At 36.1% G+C, this 11018-nt stretch overlaps 1 protein-coding gene across 1 annotated transcript in view; it reads left to right on the top strand.

The window, feature by feature from the left end:
• LOC109113428 (SITS-binding protein-like) overlaps positions 1–3200 on the top strand; it is a 34529-nt gene extending 31329 nt beyond the window's left edge. Inside the window, exon 10 of the mRNA XM_042715697.1 lies at positions 336–3200. Within this exon, the coding sequence (XP_042571631.1) occupies positions 336–512 (177 nt within the window). The 3' untranslated portion in view covers positions 513–3200. The remainder of the gene's footprint in view (positions 1–335) is intronic.
• Positions 3201–11018: the final 7818 nt, after the last annotated feature.

The raw sequence follows: 11018 nt of genomic DNA, 5'->3' as shown, positions 1-11018 counted from the left end.
AAGTAGGTTATGTCTATGCTATTTCATTGAGTTTTGTAGTTTTATTTAATTGTAGTTAAAAAGTAACTTAATTTTAGGATTATTTTATCATCTATATCATCTATATAGCAATGGTTATTAATGAAAACTATAACAGTAATAGGCCTATGTATTATTAAATGAATAATAAACAACTGATAAAATTAAACTCTAAAAAATGCTGTGTTGGTTTAACCCAACTTTAGGTCAAATATGGACTAACCCAACTTTAGGCTACACATGCGAAACTAGGCTTTCGAGGTGATCTCTGTTATTGTATACTTGAAGTTCTACATTTTTGTCTTCTGCTTTCGTAGGTCCTTGTTGCGCCGGTTACTGAAAAAGGAGCTTTACAAAGAGACATTTACCTGCCGGAGAGTGACTTTCAGTGGCAGGATGCTAACAATGCTCAAATGTTTGATGGAGGGACGTTTCTGGAAAGTTACCCGGTCAGCCTTGGGGACGTGGCAGTGTTTGTACGATGGAGATCCTGAGGCTTACTTACAACTTTTTTTCTATTGTTGTAGATTTTTGTGCTGATCTCAAATTGCACTTTCCATAAAGACCATTATCTGTGTCTCAAGAAATCTTGAGATTAGGTAGAAGATAATTTGCACTTTAAAAATCTGTTCTCATGATTTTTAGATCCCTCTTGTTTTTCTCCGCTACTACATACTACTTCATAATAATTCATAAGATTTTTTGGGACTTTTTTCTTCAGAACGCAGTTTACATTTGATAGATTCTTACAGCCTCTTAAATTGTTATCATGACATGGAGCTAAAAAATAAAAACCCTTTGCTTAAAAACAATCAATGGAATTTTACGAAGACCAAACAATCAAAGAAAGAAAAAAAAAAAAAAAAACTAAATTGAGAAAGACTCTACAAGGAAAAACCAATGCGCTAAATGGATGAAGATGAAAGTGCGCTAAACATCACTCATCTTATCACAGCGGGGTTTTTACTAGAACTTTGCTGAATATTTTACTGTAGTTTTGTAATGTTTTACCTGTACCTCAAGTTCTCATGGTGTTTTTGACATGTTTTTCGACATGAACTGTGAGAGAAGCACTTACTGATAGAGAAGACTGAAATTAAGGGTTTTTAGAGTGAATGGCACTATTATTTTTGTCTACAAAAGAATATTGAAGATCATTAGTATTAGATTTAGAATGATTAGTAGTAGAATGTGAGCCAATGTCAAACAAAACTTTCATAGCTGTACAGTCTTAGTTAAATGCAACACACAACACAAAGGACAAATTGTTATTTCATAATTATGGTTTTTGAGAGATTTTGATATGATGCTGATTTTAATACTTGTTTGTCTAGCTTTACAATTGACCAGATTATCCAATATGGTATTTTTAGATCTTGAGTAATTCATAGGACATTATTGAAGGTAGAATTATAGTTTTGTATTTATATCAATTCAGACTAAACTTCATCATTCATTGCCTTAACTTTGGAAATACTTTAGTGACTGCAGTGGCATTTGTACATTTTGTACTCTTGTTTAAAATACGTGGTTTTATGAAATTTTTGCTAATTGTTATAAAGCTGAATTCCGCCATTACAAAGTATTTGGGATATCGGATGTAGATTTTTTTATAGCCTGAGGGCAACATTTGTCCTGTAGAATTGTGGTTTAATGAGTTTGGGCAAAATGCAGATGCATTTTATAATAATTTGATAGAGGTGGTATATGGCAAGCTGTTTTAACATTTAATCTATAACACACTAATATAATCTAATAATACACTAGTATGTAGTTTCATGCTACTAGTGCTTTATTTGCTGCTAGTATATATTCCATTATGCATTAATACATACTTTTTGGCTTCTAGTGATTATTCTTTATGCTTATTTCATATTTAAAAGATACTAGTACTTATTCATTAGATTCTAGTATCAATTAAAACAAGAGTTTAAGAGTAGGAAGAGTTTTTTTACTAGTAAGTTTTTTAATTGAAATCTACAGTAGCCATTTTGACTAGTCATAACATAAGACAAGTTAAAAAGCAGTTGTGACTAGTATAAGATTTGTTTCTGGTAACAACTTAAAAAGATTCTATTGTCTAATACCCACTAGTACCTAATTAATAACTAGAAGTATCTATTAAACAGTATTGATTAAGTACTAGTGTCTAATGAATAGTTACTAGTAAAATGTAAAAGGATACTGGTCACTATTCGAATACATAGTAGTCAGAACTGATTAGTTGATATGTTAATGACAGATTCCTATAGTCAATGTAAAAATTTGAAATGCGTTACTAGTGACAATAGTTAATAGTTACACTTGAAATAAGTACAAGTATCTAATGAATAAGAACTGGTATCTTTAAAAAGTTACTAGTACCTAAAGAATAAGCACTAGTAGCTAATGAATAAGTACTAGTAGCAAACTAATAAGTTCTAGTAACTAAAGAATAAGCTCTATAAGCTAATGAATAAGTAACTAAAGAACAAGCACTAGTAGCTAATGAATAAGTACTAGTAGCAACTGAATAAGTACTAGTAGCTTTAAAATAGATCCTAGTATGTTTTAATGATTAAATGTTAAGACAGCGTGCCATAAGTGCTGCTACTTTCACTCATCTTTTGAGTCTTTAGTGCCATGACAAGGTCCAAACTCTGAGCATTGGTCCCCACAGTAAAACACTAAATCACAATCACCTCTGTGTGAATCTACAGCGCAGAGAGAGAACGAGAACTTGATCAGTATCACCTGATACGTGTGGCCTACAGGGAATGTCCTCTTAATCCTCACTGTGATTTTGAATGTTTACTGTATCTGCAGGTTTCTCAGGTCAAAGATAACAAATCCAAGAGAAAGAAAATGTCTTACACCCCAGCACACTGTTGATGTCTTAATCTCTTGATGCTCTTTTCATTTGAGCATTTACAGAGAGACTAATTGTGATGATCTTATACAGAGTGGTGTTTCGAGAGCCTTTTTTTTTTTTGCTTGTATTTTTTATTAAAATGCTGTGCTATGAAAATGAAATGCTGAAATGTTCCCTGCTGAGCAATCTTTGACTTTTTTTTAGGAATCAGGTGCCGCAAACCAATCAGAAGTATGCATATATCACATGACTGTATGACATTTTCTGTCTTCTGTTAATCTGAAAAATAGATGTCAATCTGCAATAAAGTTTACATTTTGTTACTGTTGGAGCTCATTGTTTGAAATCTTGCTTGAAGACTAAATCCCATGAAAATTGTAAAGATCAGGTCACAGTCTATCCCAAAAGTCAAAAAGAAGAATATAATAAGGTATAAAGTAAATCAAACCAATTCTAGGACCATTAAGATTTTGGGGGAAAAAAATCTCATTACTATAAATACAAGAAGGATGGATACTATATATTTGGGAAAGAAAGAAAGAAAGAAAATACAGTAAACAATTGAATTGTGTAAATTATATATTATTAATTTAGATTTATTTTAATGATATTAACCATAATATAGCCCTAAAATAGGGTTTTTTTCTCAAATATGGCCATTTTAAAAGAGAGAGATGTGAAAATTGTCTGTCTGTCTCTCCCTACAAACAATGAAGCTGAGTTTAGTTACTTAAAAAACAGCGATTTTTACACCCTCCTTGCTGAGAAATATAATGTAGCGATTCAGTGTTGATTAATAAAAGTCACATGGCAATGCTGACAACAAGTTTATGAGCTTCTGTATGTTACTTTTTGCACACTCACAGCACAATCCTAAATAAATCAGCACAATAATTAAGTGTGCGCCCGCGTATTAAAGCAGCACATTAATGTAGAACGGTGATTAAACTGAACGTTTTAATGCACTGGCCTTGTCACACACACATGCAGTGATGTTCATTACATTCACACTGTATATCTGTTTTTCAAGAAACCTTTGAAAAGTTAAAAAAATTATGAAAAAATCTTCAGAAACTTTTTGCATGAAAATCAAATAGACCTATTGTTTTTAGTTGTTAATCGTATCATTTAAAAATCTGTATATACTGTACAAAGCATAAATACATTCTGTACTGTATAAGAATGCATTAAGAAAAAAAGGGGGGGGGGGGGGTTGTTGGCACAGTGGTTAACCAGAAAAATTAAAAATGGCACATTGTGCATGGAAACACAAATATCTCAATCTAGAGATGTGAGCTGTTTGGTAGGGTGTTGGAATTCCCACCTTTGTCATTGTAGAAGTAGCCACCATCTAAGATCCTTCAATAAAATGTAAGTCATATAGTTTTATTGCTTGTGTGCACATATATGTAAGCGAGCATCTGCACTCTCACAGTATCAGTTACTCTGCTGACGATGAAAACCTGCACTAATTCCACTTAAACCCAATAAGTATTATTTATAGTAGCAGAAAGCATGCAAACGGAATCATATTGAAAACTCATTCAGGGGCCCCAACCTCACCTTACATTGGCCCTATTCCATTACAGGGTTTTTTTCTTTCTGTCTTTGTTTTTTTTTATTTTTTTTTTGGAACTGTACATCCACACACACACACACACACACACACACAAAAGAAAAAAAGGTTATGCTTATTGATCATTTTATTTATTTATTTTAAATAGTATATTTTTTGTTTATCATATTATTGAATTATATTTAATGTCCTTAATTTTTCATTTAGAAAATAAAGGGCCTGTATGAAGGTTCTTAAGGTGCAGTTCTTAAACTAGGTAACAATCGCTACAGATTGTCCAGGCAGAACAATAAATCACTTGGTTCATGTCCACAAAAAAGATCCTTTACTGTTGTCTTTGATGCATACATCAGTATGGGTGTGGTTCTATAAATGAACAATAACAACAATAATCAATATATATATACACAATCATGAGGCAGAAACAGTAATAACTGAACAATATAAAGTAATAATACAATAGCATACAGATTTGGAAATATAAGTCCAGCAGGTGTGGATTTCCTCAGGTTTTGCATATATTCACTTTAAATCAACTATCAAATAAAGCAGAATTAAATATTTCCACATACTATTTAAACAGCTGCATTCAAAGTCTTATTCAGCATGTTTTATGCTGAAATGAATGGGTGATTGAGGTTATGTGCACACTGACAACTTCAAAAGGATTAGCAACCATTTAGTTTTGCAATATTATGTAAAAGTAATGAAATCTAACAACATATACACAAAAGAGTATTTAACTACTTACTTTTAAGATGTACGCACACAGTATGAACAAAAATCTGTGAGAAATTGGACCAGATCAGCACGATGATCAATACAAACTGACGCAACTTCATACACCTCTGGACATGAAGAGTATTTGATTGACATTCAGTTTTGCTGATTTAAACCAATGAAATTACAGAAATAATAGTCAGGTGATTCAGAGATAAAATGCATTTCCTTAACCACAATATAATAAATATCCAGTGGAGGGCACCAGCATCATTATTAAAGCTTGGCCTTTTGTACTGCCCCCAAATTTGTTTATCAAATTTCTATATAAAGAAAAGGCTTAGTTTTGTTGGTGTCATAAGGCAGGGCAGGCAGTTTAATCAGACGAGCCACAGGCCTTGTATAACTTTTGTCTTTGACATACACTACAGCTGTACGAACTCGTCCATCTTGTCCAGGAAAGACTTTGGCTACTGTACCTATTTGCCACAGGGCTCTTGGTGCTTGTTGGTCCACAATCATAACTACTTCACTAGTTTGAAAGTTTTCAGATTCTCTTTGCCATTTTTGTCGTTGTTGCAGGTCTGGAAGGTAATGTTGTATGAAACATTTCGAGAAGTTTTCAATTAGAATCTGGCTGTGACACCATCTCTTATGACTGAGCTTTTTTGATTCGGATAAATTGTACTTAACACAAACTGAAGCATTTGGTGGGTTTAAACGGAAATTAATCTGTTGAGAAGACAGAAGCTCTTTCAGGGTTGGGTAAAGTGTATTGAAGGCATTCTGAAGTTCTCTGATACCTCCCTTGAAGTTTGTACCATGATCAGAAAGCACTTCATATGGTTTCCCTCTGCGAGCTATGAACCTTCATAACGACATAAAAAAGGAGTCTGTGTCAATGCTCGACAGAAGTTCAATATGAACTGTTTTGGTAGTAAGGCACTTGTACAGTATTCCCCAGCGTTTTTCACATCTGTGTCCAAACTTACCCTGGAAGGGACCAAAACAATCAATGCCCGTTGAATAGAAAGCTGGACGAAACAGTTTAAGTTTAGACTGGGGAAGATCTGCCATCATGGGGATTTCTGGATTCCCTCGCCATTTCTTACATTCAGAACAAGTGAGCTGGTGTTTTTTCACTGCCTCTCTGCCTCTTATGATCCAATATTTCCATCTCAGTTCTGCGAACACACATTCGGGTCCTGGATGTAACAGGGGGTTCTTAATGTTGAATCAGAAGCTTTAGGAGAGGATGAGAAGCATCTAAGACAATGGGATGGACAGTGGACTAATTTGGCTTCATGATCATACGCAAGAGTTAGAAGACGACTAGAGTGAGATTCAGGTTTACCTGACTGGAGTTTGGCTGTTTCGTCTGGGAAGCTTTCAATCTGAGCATTTCTCAGAAGTTTCTGTTCAGCTCGTGAATAGTCGTCAGCAGAGAGTTAACTTTCGTCCTCTGCCCCATGAAGGGAAATAGCAGTAGCCTTAATCAGGTTTTGAAGTGAATTATATTGAGAGATATCTGGGATACCAGTTTGACTGGAGGATAATGCTCCACAGAAAGTAGAACTGTGGTGTTCTTGAATGTCATTGCACACATCATCAAGTAGCTGTTTAGGCCAACTACTTACTGGCTAAGTTAGGAACTGTGGACCTTGATTCCATTGGCTTTGATCTGAGAGTTTAGAGAGAGTGAGTCCTCTGGTAATTTTGTCGGTCGGGTTCAACTCTGAATTGATATAACGCCAGGCTTTTGGGTCTGTAAGGTCTTGTATCCCGGCCACACGCATTCCGACAAACACCTTCTAGTTGCATGAGTCCAAATGAAGCCAAGTCAATACAGTTGTGGAGTCAGTCCAGTACAGTTCTTGATCAATCTTGATGGTCAGTTCTTTTCTCAAAGTGGCAGCCAGCTGAGCGCCAGTCAGGGCAGCACAGAGTTCGAGTCGTGGTATAGACTGTTGTTGTTTGGATGCCACTCTCGATCTCGCAGCAACAAATGAAACTTTGGTCTCACCATGTTTATCACTTGTACTGATATATGCGACTGATCCGTTTGCCCATTCCGATGCATCACAGAATACATGAAGAGTGCATCTGCTAACTGATAGATCAGATTTGGTGTAACATCTTGGGAATGTGACATGTGGTAGTTGCGACAGCTTACTTTGCCAGGTCAACCAAGCCTGAAGTAGATCTTTGAGAAGATCTGGGTCGTCCCATTCACGTTTCTTGTCCCATAAGCGCTGGATGATAATTTTGGCTCTTGTTGTGAATGGAATTAAGAAACCTAATTGGTCATAATTGGCTTGCAAAGGTTTTGTAAATGTTTCTCAATGTTGGTACAGAATTTTCTTGTTGTTTGTATATGTAACCAAGAACATCTAAAGAGCACTGCCAACGTAGGCCCAGAGTCATTTCTTGTGGGTCTGCTCCAATTTGAGTGAACCAAAGGTGACTGTTTGTAGATTTCAGCTCATCCGGGAAATCAGCGATTACTGATGGGAGTGTTGGTGGCCCACTGTCTCAATTCAAAGCCACCCTCTGAAAGGAGTTTCTGTATCTTGGTTACAAGAGTCTGTGCTTCATCAGCTGATGGAAAACTTTGCAGCCAGTTGTCAACATAAAAGTTGTCCTCTACTTAGGCATATACATCCTCTTCTGGTTTGCTGTGGTCATACACGTGTTTCTACAAAGCAAATGTTGCACAACAGGGGCTGCAAACTGTTCCAAAAGGCAATACCTGCCACTCATAAACAGTGGGGGCTCTTCTCTGGTCCAAGTTTCTCTAAAGGAAACAGAGAAAGGGTTTGTGCTTAAAGTTTATGAAGTGCTTAAAATTTATTTTATTTGAAGATGATACAAATATTTTGTGTTCTGGGGATAATTCACAACAGCTTCTGGAAGTGATAACAATAGAAATTCATAAATTCAAACAGTGGTTTGATGTAAATAAATTGTCATTAAATATTAGTAAAACAAAGATTATGTTATTTGGAAGCTATAAAATAAACCCTCAAGTGGAATTGAAAATTTATAATGCAAATATAGAAAGAGTATATGAAATTAAGTTTCTTGGTATAATTTTAGACCACAGTATATGTTGGAAACTACAAATAAAGTACGTTAAAGCAAAACTGGCAAATACTATAGCAATTCTTAATAAAGTAAGACATATTTTGGATAAGAACTCAATGCATATTCTTTACAATAGATTTATATTACCGTATTTAAGTTATGGTGTGGAAAGCTGGGGAAATACCTACAAAACCAATTTACAATCGATAAGTATATTAAAAAAGAGAGCAATTAGAGTTATTAATAACGTAGGATATCTGGAACAGACAAATGGATTATTTTTACAGTCTAATATACTGAAGTTCATTGAGTTGGTTAAATTTAAAACTGCACAAATTATGTTTAAAGCAAGAAATAGGTTACTGCCGGGGAATTTGCTAAAATTATTTCTGGAAAGGCAGGGTGGGTACAACTTGAGGGAAGAGTCAAATTTCAAAAAGATTAATGTGTATTTCTGTTTGTGGGGTGCAGTTGTGGAATGTTTTGGAGCAGGGGTTAAAGGGTTAGTTCACCCAAAAATTAAAATTATGTCATTAATGACTCTCTCTCATGTCGTTCCAAACCCGTAAGACCTCCGTTCATCTTCGGAACACAGTTTAAGATATTCTAGATTTAGTCCGAGAGCTTTCTGTCCCTCCATTGAAAATGTATGTATGCTATACTGTCCATGTCCAGAAAGGTAATAAAAACATTATCAAAGTAGTCCATGTGAAATCAGAGGGTCAGTTAGAACATCTTTTTTACTAATGTAAACATCTTTTATGTACAATATCTTACTCAGGACAGTACTAAATAAAAAATAACATGCATTTAGTATGATCTCTCTTATTTTTTGAAAATTATTCACATTTTCACAGATTCTGCAAGGGGTGCCCAAACTTTCGAGCCCCACTGTACGTATGCTCTGAGGGTAATCATTTCTCTTTCTGGTACAGACTGCATAGCCTCTAGTCTATGTGGCTGTCACGTAATGAACGAACGACTCAAACCCAAAGACCAAGGAGGTGAGCTAATCATTTCTGTTTCCTGTACAGAACCTATTGGATGTTGCGCAGTCAACGCGAAATGAACGAATCCCTAACTGAGGCAACTCGTCATTCCTGAGTCATATTAAAGATCTGTTCAAAATGAACAAATCATTCAAGGATGACCCAACACAAACATCAACCAAAACATACATAATTCAACACACAAGTCATTGGCTACCATCAGCTGTTTGGTTACCAACACACTTTTTTATCCACATTATTTTGCAACTCGTAAGTAATCAATTTCTGTGAATGTGCGAGATTTCTGATTCATTAGCTGCAATAGTTAAATAACTAGAAGAATAACAAAGTGCAGTAAACTGTAAAACTATTCGTGCTACAAACCATAATAAAGTTAAATAATATGATAAGAAGTGCCAGTTGTAATAATAAGCATATCATGAAAATGTTCTCTAAACGAGCAATTAACCTAATCATCTGAATCAACTAATTAACTCTAAACACCTGCAAAAGATTCCTGAGGCTTTTAAAAACTCCCAGCCTGGTTCATTACTCAAAACCGCAATCATGGGTAAGACTGCCAACCTGACTGCTGTCCAGAAGGCCATCATTGACACCTTCAAGCGAGAGGGTAAGACACAGAAAGAAATTTCTGAACGAATAGGCTGTTCCCAGAGTGCTGTATCAAGGGCACCTCAGTGGGAAAGTTTGTGGGAAGGAAAAAGTGTGGCAAAAAACACTGCACAACGAGAAGAGGTGACCGGACCCTGAGGAAGATTGTGGAGAAGGACCGATTCCAGACCTTGGGGGACCTGCGGAAGCAGTGGACTGAGTCTGGAGTAGAAACATCCAGAGCCACCGTGCACAGGCGTGTGCTTTTGAACAAGAAACAGCGGCAGAAGCGCCTGACCTGGGCTACAGAGAAGCAGCACTGGACTGTTGCTCAGTGGTCCAAAGTACTTTTTTTCGGATGAAAGCAAAATTTTGCATGTCATTCGGAAATCAAGGTGCCAGAGTCTGGAGGAAGACTGGGGAGAAGGAAATGCCAAAATGCCTGAAGTCCAGTGTCAAGTACCCACAGTCAGTGATGGTCTGGGGTGCCATGTCAGCTGCTGGTGTTGGTCCACTGTGTTTTTATCAAGGGCAGGGTCAATGCAGCTAGCTATCAGGAGATTTTGGAGCACTTCATACTTCTATCTGCTGAAAAAGCTTTATGGAGATGAAGATTTCGTTTTTTCAGCACGACCTGGCACCTGCTCACAGTGCCAAAACCACTGGTAAATGGTTTACTGACCATGGGTATTACTGTGCTCAATTGGCCTGCCAACTCTCCTGACCTGAACCCCATAGAGAATCTGTGGGATATTTGTGAAGAGAAAGTTGAGAGACGCAAGACCCAACACTCTGGATGAGCTTAAGGCCGCTATCGAAGCATCCTGGGCCTCCATAACACCTCAGCAGTGCCACAGGCTGATTGCCTCCATGCCACGCCACATTGAAGCAGTCATTTCTGCAAAAGGATCCCCGACCAAGTATTGAGTGCATAACTGAACATAATTATTTGAAGGTTGACTTTTTTTGTATTAAAAACACTTTTCTTTTATTGGTCGGATGAAATATGCTAATTTTTTAAGATAGGAATTTTGGGTTTTCATGAGCTGTATGCCAAAATCATCAGTATTAAAACAATAAAAGACCTGAAATATTTCAGTTGGTGTGCAATGAATCTAAAATATATGAAAGTTTAATTTTTATCATTACATTAGAGAAAATAATGAAC

Source organism: Cyprinus carpio, chromosome A25 (genome assembly GCF_018340385.1).
Source record: "Cyprinus carpio isolate SPL01 chromosome A25, ASM1834038v1, whole genome shotgun sequence".
NCBI lineage: Eukaryota > Metazoa > Chordata > Actinopteri > Cypriniformes > Cyprinidae > Cyprinus > Cyprinus carpio.
The sequence above is the reverse complement of the archived record's forward strand: the minus strand, read 5'-3'. Positions and strand labels throughout refer to the sequence as shown.